The 22,258-nt window shown below is 51.6% G+C and overlaps 1 protein-coding gene across 1 annotated transcript in view; it reads right to left on the minus strand.

Annotated features, from left to right (window-relative positions):
* The window catches only part of STK11IP (serine/threonine kinase 11 interacting protein), a 410,719-nt gene that overhangs the window by 208,655 nt on the left and 179,806 nt on the right, over positions 1-22,258 (minus strand). The window contains exons 12-15 of the mRNA XM_085650186.1: positions 21,017-21,184; positions 19,425-19,494; positions 4,031-4,423; positions 1,837-2,033 (exon numbers count right to left, since the gene is read on the minus strand). Of these exons, the coding sequence (XP_085506312.1) occupies positions 1,837-2,033; positions 4,031-4,423; positions 19,425-19,494; positions 21,017-21,184 (828 nt within the window). The remainder of the gene's footprint in view (positions 1-1,836; positions 2,034-4,030; positions 4,424-19,424; positions 19,495-21,016; positions 21,185-22,258) is intronic.

Here is a 22,258-nt window from a genome sequence, read left to right on the forward strand (position 1 = left end):
AGGCGCCAGGCCCATGGGAGTTTGCAGGGTGATCACACCTCGAGAGGGGAGGACAGTTGGGGGTCCCATCGATACTGTCCGCCGCCGGGGCGATGAATGGTTCCTGCGGCACCCCCTGGCCAGTTCGTGGTGCCTCGATGTCGGGGCTTCGCTGGGGTCGAGGCTGGGTTGAGCGGGGTCGCGCCGGCTGGGGCACGGTGTGACGTGGATGCCAACAAGATGGCGGAGCCACGAGGAGTATGCGACCACGTGCAGCTCCGGGTGAAGAGCCTTGGTGCAGTCCAGACGGGTGGCCCGTGACGGCCGGGGCGGGGAACGGCCACAATCCAGGGGGTTAAGGACCACGCCACGAGGCCAGGTCCAACACAGACTATGAGAGATTTGTCGACGGTGGGTCTCTTCGACGGCAATGGCAACATCGACAGGAGAATCGCAGACATTGGAGCTAACTTTACAGTCGTCGACGAGGAGATGTTAGTCAATGGTATGGGTGCAATAACCATTGAAATAGCCTTTGTCGGCGTCACCAACAGCGCAGAGGCTGAAACAGTGATGATCGTCGATGTAGTGCTAGTCGACAACAGACGTCGCCGAGGAAATTTTAGTTGACGGTACCTTATGGATTCTGATTTTCGACGTCAATGTCTCTGAAGAGGTATGCGTGTGCTTTTTGAGGAGATTTTCAAAATGTTCTCCTTTTTCTCAATTGTTTTGTAAGAGCCATGATGTGAAGTCTTATGAAATTTTCTGCTGTCTTCAGAGGTTACCTGGCCATGGGACCTATCCCTCTTCTGGGGCTTAGTAGAAGAGTCACTGTCCTCACCTGATGAGGCAGTTTTTGACCTCTGGAGGCACAAAGGGAGCCTTGTCTCTCTGTCTCGCAGCGTTTTGGAAGAAAAAGTGTAACTTATTCTGCAGTCCTTCACAGAATGATGAGGATGAAAGCAATAGAGGCATTCTTTATGTGGGTCATCAAAATATATTCTCTTCTTCCCACGAGATTTGCAGAATCAGAAGTTTTGAACAGGGAGGTGAAGAAAAAACTGAGCAGAGCTCTGGGAGACTACCTTCCACGCCGTGTGGCAGAAAATCTGAGGAAAACTGTCTCTGTTGGGAAGGTTCTAGGGTGTGTTGTCGCATGATTGCTCATAGTTCATGTTTGGTTCTTCTTTAAAAAAGGACATGGATAGGCTGCTAAATTAAATTTCTATTGGCATCATAGCCTATTATACAACTACATGCTCCTTTATTATTATACTGTGGGACTCCCACTTAGACGAGAAAAATGATTCAAGCATGTGAATCTATGAAAGATCCAATACTGGATAAAACATATATCACTGCCACAGTCCTCAGAAACACTGGAAGTCAAGGTATGATTTCCAATATTATAATTTTAGTGATACAGCCAGTGGCTATGTGGCAGATCGTGGGAGTGTCAGCATTTCCACAAGGATCAGCCTCCAGCAACTGCCACAAAGTGATGGATAACCGGTATCGGTAACTGCCAGAAACCATCTGCCACAAACCAGTTGCCACAGCTTCGAGAAGGCTACCGGCTCAAGCACTGCATATCTCCAAGTTGTTCTTCATAAGTGATTCTGTCCATGTCTTGATCCCTCAACAAATGGAACATTTAGAGCTCTGCATCAAACTTTGGATTAAGACACTTACAGACAGAGAAGAAACCTTAGATATTGACCAAGTCTAAGAGGTGATGGGTCTGCCTATATACACCCGAGAGGGACCTTCCTCAACCAACATTCTGCAGCTCACCATTCACGCTGCCAGGATGCACATACATGTGACTACACTCCAATATGAATAAACACTCACCTTCCACTTCCAGGGAACGTCAGATGTCTCAATGTTCAATAAGCTGAGCAGCTCCATCTTCTGCAGGTCTTGGGCGTTCGACAGATCCACCTCGATAAGATGCCGGCGGGTCACACGCAGGAAGATCCAGTCATCCTCTGTCTCAGCTGGATCCTTTCCCAAAAAGGGACAGACCACGATGGGATCACAAAGGTCCACTTGATATGCGAACAGGGAAGAGGGGAATGATCAGATAGTGCCCCTGATATAAACCTTAACATTCAGAAAAAGTTGTGCATGCGACATGAGGACTAAGCAAACGGGAAAGTCTGTAAACTATGTGTTTGAGCGAGAACCATACCAAGAACACCAACATGGAATACAACACCTACAAAAAAGTCGGCAATGGAAAGAAAAAAACAGAAAAAAAGAGGACTGAGAATGTAGACAGGGCCTTCAGAGGGAGGTATTCAAGTAGCAAACAGAGGCAGTCTCTAGAACAGACAGTATACATAGCAGCCATAGCAGAGTGGAGCGATTGTTAAGACCGGTACAGACAAAGAAAAGTAAAGCATAAAGCACACGGTATAAGGGAGACAAGAAAACATCCCAAGGAAGTCGTGGACACCGACAATAAATAGAACTAGCATGTCACAGGAATAAGAGCAAAGGGATGCTTGTAAAAAATGAAATGCATAAACTAGAGGGTAGGAGCATGGCATTGGGGAACCATATGTCTTGGAAGGCATGCAGCAGTGGGGAGGCTCCAAACACTGGAGAGGACAGATGGGGGCAGACTCACAAAGCACTGCAGAGGAAGATCCACACATAGCATGAAGAGGAGGAGAGGCAAACATGAAGGAGCTTGTATGCACAGTAGGAGAGCACAAAGCAGGCACAGGGTACTGCATGTACACGAAAGAGGAAGAGAGCACAAAGCAGGCACAGAGTACTGCATGCACACGTAAGAGGGAGAGAGCAGAAAGCAGGCACAGAGTACTGCATGCACACGTAAGAGGAAGAGAGCACAAAGCAGGTACAGAGTACTGCACGCACACGAAAGAGGAAGAGAGAACAAAGCAGGCACAGAGTACTGCATGCACACGAAAGAGGAAGAGAGCACAAAGGAGGCACAGAGTACTGCATGCACACGTAAGAGGAAGAGAGCACAAAGCAGGCACAGAGTACTGCATGCACACGTAAGAGGAAGAGAGTACAAAACAGGCCAAGGGTACTGCATGCACACGTAAGAGGAAGAGAGCACAAAGCAGGCACAGCGCTGAATGCACACGCAAGAGGAAGAGAGTACAAAGCAGGCACAGAGTACTGCATGCACACATAAGAGGAAGAGAGTACAAAGCAGGCACAGAGTACTGCATGCACACACAAGAGGAAGAGAGCAGAAAGCAGGCACAGAGTACTGCATGCACACGAAAGAGGAAGAGAGCAGAAAGCAGGCACAGAGTACTGCATGCACACGTAAGAGGAAGAGAGCACAAAGCAGGCACAGAGTACTGCATGCACACGTAAGAGATCACAAAGCAGGCACAGAGTACTGAATGCACAAGCAAGAGGAAGAGAGTACAAAGCAGGCACAGAGTACTGCATGCACACGCAAGAGGAAGAGAGTACAAAGCAGGCACAGAGTACTGCATACACACATAAGAGGAAGAGAGCAGAAAGCAGGCACAGAGTACTGCATGCACACGAAAGAGGAAGAGAGCACAAAGCAGGCACAGAGTACTGCATGCACACGGAAGAGGAAGAGAGCACAAAGCAGGCACAGAGTACTGCATGCACACGTAAGAGGAAGAAAGCACAAAGCAGGCACAGAGTACTGCATGCACACGGAAGAGGAAGAGAGCACAAAGCAGGCACAGAGTACTGCATGCACACGTAAGAGGAAGAGAGCACAAAGCAGGCACAGAGTACTGCATGCACACGTAAGAGGAAGAGAGCACAAAGCATGCACAGAGTACTGCATGCACACGTAAGAGGAAGAGAGCACAAAGCAGGCACAGGGTACTGCATGCACACGGAAGAGGAAGAGAGCACAAAGCAGGCACAGAGTACTGCATGCACACGTAAGAGGAAGAGAGCACAAAGCAGGCACAGGGTACTGCATGCACACGTAAGAGGAAGCATTGAGAGACGAAGACAGAGTGATCCTTACAGAAGGGCCTTAATGCAAGTCATTCCTGGAAGCAAGCTTTACCCTCTACATCCTTTGGATCCACATTCCTCTTTTCCTCGCTCCGGTGTTCTTCTCGTTTCATGCTTTCAGCAGGTTTCTTGTCCTGCTCGCTCTCACAGGCAGCTTCCCTCACGGAGGGCTTCTGGGATTGTTCACTGGTGTCCTTGGGAGGGGAGATTCCTGTTCGCAGGTCCAGGGTTCTATCCTCCTCCTGGACCTTGCTGTCAGTCGAGGTGGCGGGTGGGACCTCCGTGTCAGTGACATCAGTCTTCTGTACAATGCATGTGGGTTCCTCTTGCTGGGACCCACTGAGCTCGTTTTCCAGATGGTGTCTGTATTGAAGCCAGTCTGCCCCGAACTGATCTCGGAAACTGTCAATGCGCGCGATGTCCTGCTGGTGATGGAGAACGATATCTGCAAAAAGTAAGAAGCAAAGTAACGTGAGGCAGAGGCCATACAGGAAGGAATCGAGAAGGGGCGGGCACAGGGTTTAACGTTATACATCAGTGCATCTGCTGGCAGGGGTGGGACCTACAGGGAAAGATGTTCTTGAAAGGTTGGGAACACCCTCAAACTCATCAGTTTATGGGTCGGCAAAAACCTTTCTATGGCCCATTCACACTACAAAGCAGTCAGATATTTACTCCTGACAACTGGCGTAAACCAGCTTTTAGGACAGCACTGAGAAGGCACTCCACAAGGTTGGGTGTATAGGGAAAGGGATTTTCCACAAGAGGGAAAACATATGCAGTGACACTAATTTGAAAGGTGTTTTGCATGTAAGCAAAGCCTTTGGTCTGCATCAATACTCATGCTGGGGTGGAGATACAGGGGCTTTGGGAGGTGCAATAAGTGCCACCTAGAAAGAGGCTAAATTACCCCTCCCATGGAGGCTTTTGTGAGGAGACAGACCAGGCATCCCTTGTCCTGGGGGCTGTCAATAACTGTCCACCCACCCCAGGCAGGAGCTCATGCAGCCCTTCAAGCGATGCTTGTATGCCAGCAGTGAGAGATGGAGCAGGTATCTGACACTGCCCCCATCCTTCCCTGCTGCCCTCTCCCCACCCCAGGCAGGAGCTCATGCAGCCCTTCAAGCGATGCTTGTATGCCAGCAGTGAGAGATGGAGCAGGGATCTGACACTGCCCCCATCCTTCCCTGCTGCCCTCTCCCCACCCCAGGCAGGAGCTCATGCAGCCCTTCAAGCGATGCTTGTATGCCAGCAGTGAGAGATGGAGCAGGGATCTGACACTGCCCCCCATCCTTCCCTGCTGGCTTCTCCCCACCCCAGGCAGGAGCTCATGCAGCCCTTCAAGCGATGCTTGTATGCCAGCAGTGAGAGATGGAGCAGGGATCTGACACTGCCCCCCATCCTTCCCTGCTGCCCTCTCCCCACCCCAGGCAGCCCTTCAAGCGATGCTTGGATGCCAGCAGTGAGAGATGGAGCAGGGATCTGACACTGCCCCCGATCCTTCCCTGCTGCCCACTCCCCACTCCAGGCAGGAGCTCATGCAGCCCTTCAAGCGATGCTTGTATGCCAGCAGTGAGAGATGGAGCAGGGATCTGACACTGCCCCCCATCCTTCCCTGCTGTCCTCTCCCTAGCACAGGCAGGAGCTCATGCAGCCCTTCAAGCGATGCTTGTATGCCAGCAGTGAGAGATGGAGCAGGGATCTGACACTGCCCCCCATCCTTCCCTGCTGTCCTCTCCCTAGCACAGGCAGGAGCTCATGCAGCCCTTCAAGCGATGCTTGTATGCCGGCAGTGAGAGATGGAGCAGGGATCTGACACTGCCCCCCATCCTTCCCTGCTGACCTCTCCCCGCCCGGGCAGGAGCTCATGCAGCCCTTCAAGCAATGCTTGTATGCCGGCAGTGAGAGATGGAGCAGGGATCTGACACTGCCCCCCATCCTTCCCTGCTGACCTCTCCCCACCCGGGCAGGAGCTCATGCAGCCCTTCAAGCAATGCTTGTATGCCGGCAGTGAGAGATTGAGCAGGGATCTGACAATGCCCCCCATCCTTCCCTGCTGACCTCTCCCCACCCGGGCAGGACCTCATGCAGCCCTTCAAGCAATGCTTGTATGCCAGCAGTGAGAGATGGAGCAGGGATCTGACACTGCCCCCCATCCTTCCCTGCTGCCCTCTCCCCACCCCAGGCAGGAGCTCATGCAGCCCTTCAAGCCCATGCTTGTATGCCAGCAGTGAGAGATGGAGCAGGGATCTGACACTGCCCCCCATCCTTCCCTGCTGACCTCTCCCCACCCGGGCAGGAGCTCATGCAGCCCTTCAAGCAATGCTTGTATGCCAGCAGTGAGAGATGGAGCAGGGATCTGACAATGCCCCCCATCCTTCCCTGCTGACCTCTCCCCACCCGGGCAGGACCTCATGCAGCCCTTCAAGCGATGCTTGTATGCCGGCAGTGAGAGATGGAGCAGGGATCTGACACTGCCCCCCATCCTTCCCTGCTGCCCTCTCCCCACCCCAGGCAGGAGCTCATGCAGCCCTTCAAGCGATGCTTGTATGCCGGCAGTGAGAGATGGAGCAGGGATCTGACACTGCCCCCCATCCTTCCCTGCTGACCTCTCCCCACCCCAGGCAGGAGCTCATGCAGCCCTTCAAGCCCATGCTTGTATGCCAGCAGTGAGAGATGGAGCAGGGATCTGACACTGCCCCTCATCCTTCCCTGCTGCCCTCTCCCCACCCCAGGCAGGAGCTCATGCAGCCCTTCAAGCGATGCTTGTATGCCAACAGTGAGAGATGGAGCAGGGATCCGACACTGCCCCCAATCCTTCCCTGCTGCCCTCTCCCCACCCCAGGCAGGAGCTCATGCAGCCCTTCAAGCCCATGCTTGTATGCCAGCAGTGAGAGATGGAGCAGGGATCTGACACTGCCCCCCATCCTTCCCTGCTGCCCTCTCCCCAGCACAGGCACAAACTCCTGAGTATGCACACGCGTGCTGCCTTCACAGACCATGACCCAGCTCCTCATCTGGTAATAAGGTGCCCCTGGTGTAAACTAGAATATCTTAAGCTTCCATTTATAGAAATATGACAATGTTGCTCAAAATTACAGACTGGTGTTTGGGGTTGGATTTAGTCGATTAATTGCTTGTACAGCTATTGTCTAATTTTTGGTTCGATTTCCTCTGCTTCGGAGGACACACACTAATACTTGGAGGTTTATTTCATGGTTTAAGTGCGGCTATTTCATGATCTTTACTCATATTTCTTTATGACCTATTTACCGCTATGTTTAGAACTGCCTACTGGAGACTTCAAAGAGGTCCCTGCTGTACAGGATCCTAGATGGGGAACGCGCTGCATCTATTCATGGTCCCAGCCTGTCTTGCAATGGGCAGTTGAGAGAAATGAAGGGCGCGGGAAGGTAGAACTGCACAACGGCACTTTAGAAATGTTGAAAAATAACAGGACTTGTGAAATCACGCATCTTGTTGATCTGAACTGCCCAGAACACACATGAAATCGCCCCTAGAACATTGCCAGTTCCCAAACGACCCAGGGTAGAGTTGAGGTTACACAGCAAAATATGAAATATTACAACAGTTCTTAAGTGTCTTGTTAGATTAGCTGTAAAACTTAAAGCTTTTAGCCATTTTTAAATTGAGTCCTATTTTTGCTAAAACTTTTATTGGGGGGGGGGAGCACCATACTCATCACGGACACCCTCTTGTGCTTGAACGGTTCGACACCACTTTACTCAACCAGTGCACTCTAAGCCAGTCTACTCTGCGCCTCTGTGTTTTACAAGCTTCAATCTAGGCTACTGCACTTTAAGACACTATAAGCTATGATACTCCACTCTGTGATGCACTATTCCATTAAACTCTACTCCAATCTATGCCTCTCCACTCTACAACACTACTCAATGCTATGCCACCCTACAGCACTACTCAACAACGCTCTACATAACCCCCTCCATGCCACTTTACTCCACTCTATTCTACAACACACTACCCCGCTGTAAGCCACTCCACTCTGACACTCGATTCTACTACTCTTTACTCCACTCTGCCATTCCACTCTTCTACACTACTCCACTTTATGCCTCTCCACAGCAATCTACTGTACACCACTCTACGCAACACTCAACGCCACCCTGTTGTACACTACCCCATGACACTCTGCCGCTATAATCTACGCCACTTCATCACATTGCACTTTGACATGCAACTCTCCTGTACCCCACTAACCTTTAGCCATGCTAAACACCAGCCACGCTCGTATACAATATCGCTAAAACATATTGGCAAAGCCATTAGCTTTTGCAAAGGCCAGACATTTTGGCTTTCCCAATGCTTGTTTATTTTAACAGATACTGCAGACCATCGGCAGAAGACATTGGCAAGCCACATGGTCAAAAAGGCAAGACCTATTGGCTTTGCCAAGGCTTGTTTTTGTAGCAATAATTTGGTCTGCTAACAAACTAATAAAACTGTATTTCCTAACATCCTGTGTATGTCAATCAAGCATTACTACTCAAGGTCACTATAAAGTAATAAATCTGCATATTGAACCCGCCATGCAGTATCACAGCCAGAACCCATCCTACGGTAATGCATCCCCATCATGAATTCATCGACTAGTGCGGCCCCAGTCCCATTCTAAAGTTATCCGTGGATCATCCATGAGTAATGCAGCCTCATTCTGAAGTAATCACAAGAGGATTCTGTAATATACAGCCCCATGCTGAAATACTCATAGGATCATCCTGGAGTAACCCAGCCTAATCCTGAAATCATCGTGGGATCATCCTGCAGTAGTACAAGATCATCACATGCTTTCCAGTGAAGTAATCAGGAGCTAATCCTGGAGTCGTTTCTCTGATGACTCTAGAGTCATCTCATTTAAATATTCCACCCTATAGGCATACTTCAGGATGGCTTTGGACGACTTCCCCAGATAATTGCAGGAATAGCCTGGCTGAAGTCATCGAATGACTTCAGAATGGCTCCAGGATGATCTTCCTTTTTGACTTGGGTCTGGCTGAAGTCATCGGATGACTTCAGAATGACTCCAGGATGATCTTCCTTTTTGACTTGGGCCTGGCTGAAGTCATCGGATGACTTCAGAATGACTCCAGGATGATCTTCCTTTTTGACTTGGGTCTGGCTGAAGTCATCGGATGACTTCAGAATGACTCCAGGATGATCTTCCTTTTTGACTCGGGTAGGCGCTAGCCCAGCTCAAGCCCCCGAACCAAAACAAAGGCACCAGACCTGACGCATAACTCTGAAAAGGATCCTTCCCTTCCCTGGCAACCAATGCAGTCAGACAAGAGCAGGAGAGATGGGATTACTTCGCAGTACGCCAAGGGTCAGTCTTGCATTGTACCTCTGGACTAACTGTAACGTCTGGATACAGACTCCAGAAGACTGAGATATGCTGAGTTACAGTGGCCCAAGCATGCGTACACAAACACATTTAATGGATCTGCTCCCTATGATAAACGGGAATAAGGTGCAGTCTGCTCAGTCTGTGACATTGGTAAAAGCATGTTTCCACCACAGACTAAACCTGTTCTGATAAACACGCTTCTTACACAGTCACACGAGTAGTTATAGAGCTCAGTGAAGACCAAAAAGGGAGTTCCCAGAAGAGTGATGGCCGGGTATGGCACAAAATCTCTGCCTTACCACCGTTTAGTTTTAGATGTTAGCTCTCATCCATAGATGGACTGTGGAGAGGCGGTCCTGTACTAGGCATGCGACTGAATGAAGCTCACCAGCTAGCTTCACCATAATTGGGTATCATTCACATAGAGAAACCAAATGATTGAATCAGGTGAGTTAATGGAGTCACAAAGAGACTCACACAAGGTGAAATGTTCTATCAGCAAGAACATCTATGAACCATGGAAGGGCAGAATCTTATAACTGTATGTTCCACAAGCCTGGCCAAATGAAACCAATGAATTATGGTGTCAAATTGTGCTTAAAAGGTCCCCAAAAAATCATAGCAGCTAAAATATAATTGACAGAGCGGCACGAGTCATCGAAACCACCCCCAGCAAAACCACAGATAACACTCCCTTCCCAGGACCTCTGCAACACGCTTGGCTCCTACTTCCATCTGAAAATCAAGGGCCTCTACGACAACTTCAACGACCAGACACCAGACTCCAAAACAGCCTACCCTCTCCTACTGGACCCCAATCACCACCGAAGACACCGCATCGACCATGAAAAGCATCCACTCAGGAGCCCCCACAGACCCCTGTCCCCTGTACATCTTCCACAGAGCCACCATCGCCATCACCCCGGAACTAAGACGCACCATCAACACCACCTTCGAAACCAGCATCTTTTGTGACAACTGGAAACACGCAGAAGTCAGACTAACGAAATTCATAGAAGAACACTCCATTCTCGACCCCTCCCAATCCGGATTCCGCAGCAACCATAGCACCGAGACCGTTCTTCTCGCTGCCACAGATGACATCCCCACCCTCCTCGACCAAGGCCACACCACAGCCTTGATATCACTCGACCTCTTTGCAGCCTTCGACACAGTCTCCCACAGCACACTCACTGCTAGACTCCACGAAGCCAGCATACAGGGAACCGCCATCGACTGGCTCCACTCGTTCCTCGCCGGCAGAACCCAAAGAAGCAGACTCCCACCCTTCCTCTCCAAACCAACTGCAGAGTACCCCAAGGATTGTCACTCAGCCCCACGCTCTTCAATATCTACATGGCCCCCCTCGCCACCATCGTCAGAAAGCACGGACTTTGCCTAGTATCTGACGCAGACGACACCAAACTCATCCTCTCTCTCACCAAGGACCCCATCACCACCAGACTCAACTTCCAGGAAGGAATGAGGGATGTTGCATCCTGGATGAGCAGCAGCTGCCTGAAGCTCAACTCGGAGAAGACAGATCCTCGTCCTCGGGCCTTCCCCCTCTACATGGGACAACTCCTAGTGGCCCACCACCCTGACAGACCCCTGCACCCCTACGGACCACGCCTGAAACCTCGGCATCGTACTCAACTCCTCCCTCTCCATAACTTGACAGGTCAACGCCGTCACCTCCACCTGCTTCAACACTCTCCGCATCCTCCGAAAGACCTTCAAATGTATCCCTCCCGAATCAAGGAAGACAGTCACTCACCCACTGATAACCAGCAGACTGGACTACGGAAACACCCTCTATGCCAGGATCAACAAGTCTCTGCTCTGCAAACTCCAGACCCTACAGAACACTGCAGCCAGACTCGTCCTCCACATCCCCTCGACACGAACACATCATCCAGCACCTGCACAGCCTCCACCGGCTCCCCATCGAGAAAAGAGCAACCTTCAAGATACTAACCCATGCCTACAAGTGCCTCCACAACACCAGACCCCAATACCTCAGCAACAGATTTGCCTTCTACGTACCCAAGAGGAACCTCCGATCAACCGACCTCGCCCTCACCGAACCCCCACGCATCTGCAAACCAAGAACGGGTGGAAGAACCTTCTCCTACATTGCGGCCAAGACCTAGAACGAGCTGCAGAACGACATCAGGCGCGCCCCCACCCTGCACACCTTCAGGAAGACCCTCAAGACCTGGCTCTTCGACTGAACTGAGCTGCCTTCAAAACCTCCCCCCACCCCAACCCCCCAGTGCCTTGAGACCATGGTTACAAAATGATCTCTATAGTAACCTACTGAGCTTTTACATACAACACATATATGAGATATGCAGGATACATGTTGTGTTTTGCAGCAGGAGTATGACACCTCTGTAGTAGTATGTGATGAGTCACAATTGTGACAAAACAAAACAGCACGAAGATAATCAGAGTTAGCATGGCATTATTAATCCCCTGAAAACTACTGGGTATTATTATTAATACGATTTATAGAGCGCACGGCTACCCCAAATAGGGGTGTCCCGGCGCTAGAGGCAGCTGAGTTGCAACCAACGGGACTAAGGGACTAAGGACCTAAAAAAGCCATGTTTTCAAAGTTGTTCTAAAACTGGATTCAGTGTTTACCTTCCGCAGGGGTTCTGGAAGGGTGTTCCACAGTGATGCTGCACCCACTGTTAAAGTCCTCCCTCCCAAACGGGCCCTCACAAAGCGAGGGGCCTGCAGCAGAGTCTGAGAATTAGATCGTAGCACCCGATTTTGTTTATATATGCTCAATCTTTGCTTAAGGTAGTTAGGACAGTTTCCTTTTAAGGCCCGATACGCCAGAATCATGGCCTTAAATTGGATTCGCTTCTCCACCTTCAACCAATGGAGCTTCTGTAAATACGGAGAGACATGATGTTTGAAAGGTATTCGTCGCACCAGTCTCACAGCCGCATTCTGAATCATTTGAGTACACAAACATTCTGTAGGAGATGCCTTAACCTCATAATAATTTATAATGCAGCACCCCGAGCTTGGCGCGCTGTGAAGCGGCACCAGTCACACTGCCCTATGGCCAGCGCTGCAGGGTGTGCTGTGTGCCTTTGCCATTATAGGTCGAGAAGTGTGCCTGCGTGAGTGATGATTAAGCAGTGTGCTTGTGTGAGTGAAGAGTGAGAGAAGTTTCTGTACGAGTGAAGGGTGAGTTGTGAGAGTGCAGGGAGTGAGGTTATGCTGTAGGAGTATACAGTGAGTTGTGTCTGTGTGAGTGGAAGTTGAGCAGCGTGCCTGTGTGAGCGAAGACTGAGTAGTGTGCCATGTGAGTGCAGTGAGGGAAGTATCTGTATGAGTGAAGGGGGAGTTGTGTGAGTGCAGGGAGTGAGGTTATGCTGTATGAGTATACAGTGAGCTGTCCCTTCTGGTGCAGGTTGAGCAGTGTGCCTGTGTGAGTACAGGCTGAGCAGTGTGCCTGTGTGAGTACACAGTGAGGAAATGATCTCAGGCAGAGCAGTATGCCTGCAGGTTGAGCAGTGTGCCTGTGTGAGTGCAGTGAGAAACGGATGAGTTGTATGAGGGCAGAGAGCGAGGTTAACCTGTATGAGTATACAGCGAGTTGTGCTTCCGAGTCAAGGGTGAGATATGTGCCTGTGTGAGTGCAGGCTGAGCAGTGTTCCTTGAGAGAGTGCAGAGAGAGTGCAGGCTGAGCAGTGTTCCTTGAGAGAGTGCAGGCTGAGCAGTGTTCCTTGAGAGAGTGCAGGCTGAGCAGTGTTCCTTGAGAGAGTGCAGGCTGAGCAGTGTTCCTTGAGAGAGTGCAGGCTGAGCAGTGTTCCTTGAGAGAGTGCAGGCTGAGCAGTGTTACTTGAGAGAGTGCAGGCTGAGCAGTGTTACTTGAGAGAGTGCAGGCTGAGCAGTGTTCCTTGGGAGAGTGCAGGCTGAGCAGTGTTCCTTGGGAGAGTGCAGGCTGAGCAGTGTTCCTTGAGAGAGTGCAGGCTGAGCAGTGTTCCTTGAGAGAGTGCAGGCTGAGCAGTGTTCCTTGAGAAAGTGCAGGCTGAGCAGTGTTCCTTGAGAGAGTGCAGGCTGAGCAGTGTTCCTTGAGAGAGTGCAGGCTGAGCAGTGTTCCTTGGGAGAGTGCAGGCTGAGCAGTGTTCCTTGAGAGAGTGCAGGCTGAGCAGTGTTCCTTGAGAGAGTGCAGGCTGAGCAGTGTTACTTGAGAGAGTGCAGGCTGAGCAGTGTTCCTTGGGAGAGTGCAGGCTGAGCAGTGTTCCTTGGGAGAGTGCAGGCTGAGCAGTGTTCCTTGGGAGAGTGCAGGCTGAGCAGTGTTCCTTGAGAGAGTGCAGGCTGAGCAGTGTTCCTTGAGAGAGTGCAGGCCGAGCAGTGTTCCTTGAGAGAGTGCAGGCTGAGCAGTGTTCCTTGAGAGAGTGCAGAGAGAGTGCAGGCTGAGCAGTGTTCCTTGAGAGAGTGCAGGCTGAGCAGTGTTCCTTGAGAGAGTGCAGGCTGAGCAGTGTTCCTTGAGAGAGTGCAGGCTGAGCAGTGTTCCTTGAGAGAGTGCAGGCTGAGCAGTGTTCCTTGGGAGAGTGCAGGCTGAGCAGTGTTCCTTGGGAGAGTGCAGGCTGAGCAGTGTTCCTTGAGAGAGTGCAGGCTGAGCAGTGTTCCTTGAGAGAGTGCAGGCTGAGCAGTGTTCCTTGGGAGAGTGCAGGCTGAGCAGTGTTCCTTGAGAGAGTGCAGGCTGAGCAGTGTTCCTTGAGAGAGTGCAGGCTGAGCAGTGTTCCTTGAGAGAGTGCAGGCTGAGCAGTGTTCCTTGAGAGAGTGCAGAGAGAGTGCAGGCTGAGCAGTGTTCCTTGAGAGAGTGCAGAGAGAGTGCAGGCTGAGCAGTGTTCCTTGAGAGAGTGCAGGCTGAGCAGTGTTCCTTGAGAGCGTGCAGGCTGAGCAGTGTTCCTTGAGAGAGTGCAGGCTGAGCAGTGTTCCTTGAGAGAGTGCAGGCTGAGCAGTGTTCCTTGAGAGAGTGCAGGCTGAGCAGTGTTCCTTGGGAGAGTGCAGGCTGAGCAGTGTTCCTTGGGAGAGTGCAGGCTGAGCAGTGTTCCTTGGGAGAGTGCAGGCTGAGCAGTGTTCCTTGGGAGAGTGCAGGCTGAGCAGTGTTCCTTGGGAGAGTGCAGGCTGAGCAGTGTTCCTTGAGAGTGTGCAGGCTGAGCAGTGTTCCTTGAGAGAGTGCAGGCTGAGCAGTGTTCCTTGAGAGAGTGCAGGCTGAGCAGTGTTCCTTGAGAGAGTGCAGGCTGAGCAGTGTTCCTTGAGAGAGTGCAGGCTGAGCAGTGTTCCTTGAGAGAGTGCAGGCTGAGCAGTGTTCCTTGAGAGAGTACAGGCTGAGCAGTGTTCCTTGAGAGAGTGCAGGCTGAGCAGTGTTCCTTGAGAGAGTGCAGGCTGAGCAGTGTTCCTTGAGAGAGTGCAGAGAGAGTGCAGGCTGAGCAGTGTTCCTTGAGAGAGTGCAGAGAGAGTGCAGGCTGAGCAGTGTTCCTTGAGAGAGTGCAGAGAGAGTGCAGGCTGAGCAGTGTTCCTTGAGAGAGTGCAGGCTGAGCAGTGTTCCTTGAGAGAGTGCAGAGAGAGTGCAGGCTGAGCAGTGTTCCTTGAGAGAGTGCAGGCTGAGCAGTGTTCCTTGAGAGAGTGCAGGCTGAGCAGTGTTCCTTGAGAGAGTGCAGGCTGAGCAGTGTTCCTTGAGAGAGTGCAGAGAGAGTGCAGGCTGAGCAGTGTTCCTTGAGAGAGTGCAGAGAGAGTGCAGGCTGAGCAGTGTTCCTTGAGAGAGTGCAGGCTGAGCAGTGTTCCTTGAGAGAGTGCAGGCTGAGCAGTGTTCCTTGAGAGAGTGCAGGCTGAGCAGTGTTCCTTGAGAGAGTGCAGGCTGAGCAGTGTTCCTTGAGAGAGTGCAGGCTGAGCAGTGTTCCTTGAGAGAGTGCAGGCTGAGCAGTGTTCCTTGAGAGAGTGCAGGCTGAGCAGTGTTCCTTGAGAGAGTGCAGAGAGAGTGCAGGCTGAGCAGTGTTCCTTGAGAGAGTGCAGAGAGAGTGCAGGCTGAGCAGTGTTCCTTGAGAGAGTGCAGAGAGAGTGCAGGCTGAGCAGTGTTCCTTGAGAGAGTGCAGGCTGAGCAGTGTTCCTTGAGAGAGTGCAGGCTGAGCAGTGTTCCTTGAGAGAGTGCAGGCTGAGCAGTGTTCCTTGAGAGAGTGCAGGCTGAGCAGTGTTACTTGAGAGAGTGCAGGCTGAGCAGTGTTACTTGAGAGAGTGCAGGCTGAGCAGTGTTCCTTGAGAGAGTGCAGGCTGAGCAGTGTTCCTTGAGAAAGTGCAGGCTGAGCAGTGTTCCTTGAGAGAGTGCAGGCTGAGCAGTGTTCCTTGGGAGAGTGCAGGCTGAGCAGTGTTCCTTGAGAGAGTGCAGGCTGAGCAGTGTTCCTTGAGAGAGTGCAGGCTGAGCAGTGTTACTTGAGAGAGTGCAGGCTGAGCAGTGTTACTTGAGAGAGTGCAGGCTGAGCAGTGTTACTTGAGAGAGTGCAGGCTGAGCAGTGTTCCTTGGGAGAGTGCAGGCTGAGCAGTGTTCCTTGGGAGAGTGCAGGCTGAGCAGTGTTCCTTGGGAGAGTGCAGGCTGAGCAGTGTTCCTTGAGAGAGTGCAGGCCGAGCAGTGTTCCTTGAGAGAGTGCAGGCCGAGCAGTGTTCCTTGAGAGAGTGCAGGCTGAGCAGTGTTCCTTGAGAGAGTGCAGAGAGAGTGCAGGCTGAGCAGTGTTCCTTGAGAGAGTGCAGGCTGAGCAGTGTTCCTTGAGAGAGTGCAGGCTGAGCAGTGTTCCTTGAGAGAGTGCAGGCTGAGCAGTGTTCCTTGGGAGAGTGCAGGCTGAGCAGTGTTCCTTGAGAGAGTGCAGGCTGAGCAGTGTTCCTTGAGAGAGTGCAGGCTGAGCAGTGTTCCTTGGGAGAGTGCAGGCTGAGCAGTGTTCCTTGAGAGAGTGCAGGCTGAGCAGTGTTCCTTGAGAGAGTGCAGGCTGAGCAGTGTTCCTTGAGAGAGTGCAGGCTGAGCAGTGTTCCTTGAGAGAGTGCAGAGAGAGTGCAGGCTGAGCAGTGTTCCTTGAGAGAGTGCAGAGAGAGTGCAGGCTGAGCAGTGTTCCTTGAGAGAGTGCAGAGAGAGTGCAGGCTGAGCAGTGTTCCTTGAGAGAGTGCAGGCTGAGCAGTGTTCCTTGAGAGAGTGCAGGCTGAGCAGTGTTCCTTGAGAGCGTGCAGGCTGAGCAGTGTTCCTTGAGAGAGTGCAGGCTGAGCAGTGTTCCTTGAGAGAGTGCAGGCTGAGCAGTGTTCCTTGAGAGAGTGCAGGCTGAGCAGTGTTCCTTGGGAGAGTGCAGGCTGAGCAGTGTTCCTTGGGAGAGTGCAGGCTGAGCAGTGTTCCTTGGGAGAGTGCAGGCTGAGCAGTGTTCCTTGGGAGAGTGCAGGCTGAGCAGTGTTCCTTGGGAGAGTGCAGGCTGAGCAGTGTTCCTTGAGAGTGTGCAGGCTGAGCAGTGTTCCTTGAGAGTGTGCAGGCTGAGCAGTGTTCCTTGAGAGAGTGCAGGCTGAGCAGTGTTCCTTGAGAGAGTGCAGGCTGAGCAGTGTTCCTTGAGAGAGTGCAGGCTGAGCAGTGTTCCTTGAGAGAGTGCAGGCTGAGCAGTGTTCCTTGGGAGAGTGCAGGCTGAGCAGTGTTCCTTGAGAGAGTGCAGGCTGAGCAGTGTTCCTTGAGAGAGTGCAGGCTGAGCAGTGTTCCTTGAGAGAGTGCAGGCTGAGCAGTGTTCCTTGAGAGAGTGCAGGCTGAGCAGTGTTCCTTGAGAGAGTGCAGAGAGAGTGCAGGCTGAGCAGTGTTCCTTGAGAGAGTGCAGAGAGAGTGCAGGCTGAGCAGTGTTCCTTGAGAGAGTGCAGGCTGAGCAGTGTTCCTTGAGAGAGTGCAGAGAGAGTGCAGGCTGAGCAGTGTTCCTTGAGAGAGTGCAGGCTGAGCAGTGTTCCTTGAGAGAGTGCAGGCTGAGCAGTGTTCCTTGAGAGAGTGCAGGCTGAGCAGTGTTCCTTGAGAGAGTGCAGAGAGAGTGCAGGCTGAGCAGTGTTCCTTGAGAGAGTGCAGAGAGAGTGCAGGCTGAGCAGTGTTCCTTGAGAGAGTGCAGGCTGAGCAGTGTTCCTTGAGAGAGTGCAGGCTGAGCAGTGTTCCTTGAGAGAGTGCAGGCTGAGCAGTGTTCCTTGAGAGAGTGCAGGCTGAGCAGTGTTCCTTGAGAGAGTGCAGGCTGAGCAGTGTTCCTTGAGAGAGTGCAGGCTGAGCAGTGTTCCTTGAGAGAGTGCAGGCTGAGCAGTGTTACTTGAGAGAGTGCAGGCTGAGCAGTGTTCCTTGAGAGAGTGCAGGCTGAGCAGTGTTCCTTGAGAGAGTGCAGGCTGAGCAGTGTTCCTTGAGAGAGTGCAGGCTGAGCAGTGTTCCTTGAGAGAGTGCAGAGAGAGTGCAGGCTGAGCAGTGTTCCTTGAGAGAGTGCAGAGAGAGTGCAGGCTGAGCAGTGTTCCTTGAGAGAGTGCAGGCTGAGCAGTGTTCCTTGAGAGAGTGCAGGCTGAGCAGTGTTACTTGAGAGAGTGCAGGCTGAGCAGTGTTCCTTGAGAGAGTGCAGGCTGAGCAGTGTTCCTTGAGAGAGTGCAGAGAGAGTGCAGGCTGAGCAGTGTTCCTTGAGAGAGTGCAGAGAGAGTGCAGGCTGAGCAGTGTTCCTTGAGAGAGTGCAGAGAGAGTGCAGGCTGAGCAGTGTTCCTTGAGAGAGTGCAGAGAGAGTGCAGGCTGAGCAGTGTTCCTTGAGAGAGTGCAGAGAGAGTGCAGGCTGAGCAGTGTTCCTTGAGAGAGTGCAGGCTGAGCAGTGTTCCTTGAGAGAGTGCAGGCTGAGCAGTGTTCCTTGAGAGAGTGCAGGCTGAGCAGTGTTCCTTGAGAGAGTGCAGGCTGAGCAGTGTTCCTTGAGAGAGTGCAGGCTGAGCAGTGTTCCTTGAGAGAGTGCAGGCTGAGCAGTGTTCCTTGAGAGAGTGCAGGCTGAGCAGTGTTCCTTGAGAGAGTGCAGAGAGAGTGCAGGCTGAGCAGTGTTCCTTGAGAGAGTGCAGAGAGAGTGCAGGCTGAGCAGTGTTCCTTGAGAGAGTGCAGAGAGAGTGCAGGCTGAGCAGTGTTCCTTGAGAGAGTGCAGGCTGAGCAGTGTTCCTTGAGAGAGTGCAGGCTGAGCAGTGTTCCTTGAGAGAGTGCAGGCTGAGCAGTGTTCCTTGAGAGAGTGCAGGCTGAGCAGTGTTCCTTGAGAGAGTGCAGGCTGAGCAGTGTTACTTGAGAGAGTGCAGGCTGAGCAGTGTTCCTTGAGAGAGTGCAGGCTGAGCAGTGTTCCTTGAGAGAGTGCAGGCTCGGCAGCGTGCCTGTGCGAGCGCAGGCTCGGCAGCGTGCCTGTGCGAGCGCAGGCTCGGCAGCGTGCCTGTGCGAGCGCAGGCTCAGCAGCGTGCCTGTGCGAGCGCAGGCTCAGCAGCGTGCCTGTGCGAGCGCAGGCTCAGCAGCGTGACTGAGCGAGCGCAGGCTCAGCAGCGTGACTGAGCGAGCGCAGGCTCAGCAGCGTGACTGAGCGAGCGCAGGCTCAGCAGCGTGACTGAGCGAGCGCAGGCTCAGCAGCGTGACTGAGCGAGCGCAGGCTCAGCAGCGTGACTGAGCGAGCGCAGGCTCAGCAGCGTGACTGAGCGAGCGCAGGCTCAGCAGCGTGACTGAGCGAGCGCAGGCTCAGCAGCGTGACTGAGCGAGCGCAGGCTGTGCAGTGTGCATGTGTGAGTGCAGGCTGAGCAGTGTACCTCTGTAAGCGTAGGGTGAGATGTATGCCTGTGGGAGTGAAGGGGGCAGCACATTAAAGCCAGACCTATTGACATTGCTTGTTATGAATGTTTCATAATATTTTGTAACCATACCAGATGGTAGGGCTTCAGAGGGCAGATGCCTATAAGTGACGGGTGCTGCCCAACAGACACCAGTAAGGGTGAGATGTGCAAAAGGGCAGAATGGCAGGGAGGACACCGAAGTAAAAGGGGAGCAATCACTCACCTGTGGCCTTCGAACTGCTGACGTGCTCTGTGTCGCTGGGCTCACAGATACTGGCTTTACGGACTTTCACCTAATGAAAAACACAAAAGGAGGAGTCAACAGCATGACTATCATGTGTGCAGGTATGGACCCATGATGGTGGGCAGAATCAATAGCACCTGAATGAAGAGGCGAATCCGAGCTGATACTGAAGCCTTTCAAAAGAGCAGGTCTGTGCCCTCCTCAATACAGAGGCCTGGAAGGCATTAAATAGACTGACAATAGAGGGTCAGTCAGATGTAGACACGTCTATGGACTCCATGCCCAGCTGGTGTGGTTAGTCTTGTGCCAAGGCAGGGACAATAATGTACCAGGTGCCACCTTCACACACTACAACTGGATGCAGTCTATCGGATTAGGTAGGCAGAATGCATCTACACTTCCTGGGCAGAGGGGGCATAGATGAATAAAGTCACCATGTGGATGATCAACTCTACAAATGAAGGTTTTAAATTGTGGTGCCGCGCATGTATAATCATGCCAGTGAGGCAAAGAGTGGAGTGGAGATGCAGAGAGAGACACTTTGTTAGTCGCTTCAGTGTTCCAAAGAGTATGGAGAGCGAAGTACTCCATCCAACAGTACAACTGATTCCTTTCCAGAAAAGTTAAGGTTTGATTAAGCATGGACAACGGTCTTTCCTTCACTTCAAATTAAATTTCATCAGCAATGGAGCTAAATATTTAGGCAGCCTGAAACCCTCTCCCATCTGTGGCTGCGAGTTTGCTCCCTGAGCGCAGCTGTGTTGTGTGCCTTTTAAGTGCACTAGTACGTTTGTTGTCTTTGTGCATTCTTTTGAGGACGAGACCCTTATTTTACAGGCTTACCTTGGCATCTCTAACAGCCTACAGTTCCTACCTCTGTGCCATGCCTCAATTCTTCACATTGTTTACCCCTGATTTAGGTCCTACCCTCAGCTATTCCAGCCTTCTCTATCCTGCAGCAATTGTTTCCTACTTACTCCAAACTAACGCCTCTACCCTCTACTCAGTACTCAAATAGATCTGTCACATTGCACCATCATAATTCCTTCTTACTCTCTCCTTTCCACACTCCTGTCACATCCTGCACTTTGAGATGGACGTGCAGTGCTAAAATGCATCCTCCTAGTATAACGAATGTCTCTCAGTCACTGCGGAAGAGTGACTACACGTCAAGTGGTCCAGATGCATGGGTACCTTCAGGTCTGTGTAGATGGTTGCCAGTTAGTCTGCTGGTATATGAAAGAGGATAGGTCTGTAGATTTGTTTCCGTCTGCATACTTGCATTTATGTTCATCTATGTCAACATGTGTTGATGATGTGTATCTGCCTGTGTGTATGCACAACACCAAAGTGAACTCTACGAGCGTAGCCAAAGCTTACGATTCTTCGAACATGAGATTTACAACATTAAAGACTCTTAATAGCATGCGTGATGGTATTTCAGTTACGGTTGACAAACGGCCCCACGACAATCCTTACATAAACCAAATGGAGGGCAGAAGTAGGTCAGTGGGGACTGAGGTCTTCAGTGCATCATAGACTTGACCACGAGTCATGGCAGGTTAACTCACCCTGGATTTCTTGCGGGGGAGCTTGGCTGCACTGCTGTCCCCACCAGATTGGCTGTCACTGGCATCTCCCGCATAGGAGCTCTCCAGCGGGGTGGGCTCGGTGCTGTTTGTCTCTGGAGTATACAAGCGCTGTGGAAGCATCACCGGATGAGCAACCTGAGGGAGGGCCTGCACAAGGAGAAACACTGAATTAAAAGGAGGGCAGCAACATAAAGGCGTGACAGAGGAATCAACAATACGGATATAAAGCAACCTTGATTTGCACACAAGAGATTAATCAACTACCAGATGAATTAAAGAGATCGGGAAAACAAGAGGGAAGGGCATGAGATGGAGAAACCAGGAGGAGCAGAAAAAGAGGAGGAGAAAGAATTAAGTGTGGACAAGCAATGGAAACATCATTAGCTGCAACAAAGAGATGGGAAATCATGAGCAGCACACAAGAGAAAGGTAAACCAAGAAATCTGTACAAGCAGTGGAAATACCAGGAGGTGCAGACAAGGATGAAGGAACGATCAGGTGTAGACAAGAGACAGATAAAAGCATGAGGTGTAGTCATGAGACAGAAAGGACATGAGGCGTGGTCATGAGAGAGAAAGGCCATGAGGTGTGGTCATGAGACAGAAAGGCCATGAGGCGTGGTCATGAGACAGAAAGGCCATGGGTGTGGTCATGAGACAGAAAGGCCATGAGGCGTGGTCATGACACAGAAAGGCCATGAGGTGTGGTCATGAGACAGAAAAGCTATGAGGTGTGATCATGAGACAGAAAAGCCATGAGGTGTGATCATGAGACAGAAAAGCCATGAGGTGTGGTCATGAGACAGAAATGCCATGAGGTATGGTCATGAGACAGAAAAGCCATCCATGAGGTATTGGCATGAGACAGAACTGCCAGGAGGTGTGGTCATGAGACAGAGCTGCCAGGAGGTGTGGTCATGAGACAGAACAGCCAGGAGGTGTGGTCACGAGACAGCAAAAGCCATGAGGTGTGATCAGAAGACAGAACAGCCATGAGGTGTGTTCATGAGTCAGAAATGCCATGAGGTGTGGTCATGAGAAAGAAATGCCATCCATGAGGTATGGTCATGGGACAGAAATGCCATCCATGAGGTGTGGTCATGAGACAGAACAGCCAGGAGGAATGGTCATGAGACATAACAGCCAGGAGGTGTGGTCATGGGGACAGAAATGCTAGTAGGTGTGGTCATGGGGCAGAATTGCCAGAAGGCATGGTCATGGG

Source organism: Triturus cristatus, chromosome 3_2 (assembly GCF_964204655.1).
Source record: "Triturus cristatus chromosome 3_2, aTriCri1.1, whole genome shotgun sequence".
NCBI classification, from domain to species: Eukaryota; Metazoa; Chordata; class Amphibia; order Caudata; family Salamandridae; genus Triturus; species Triturus cristatus.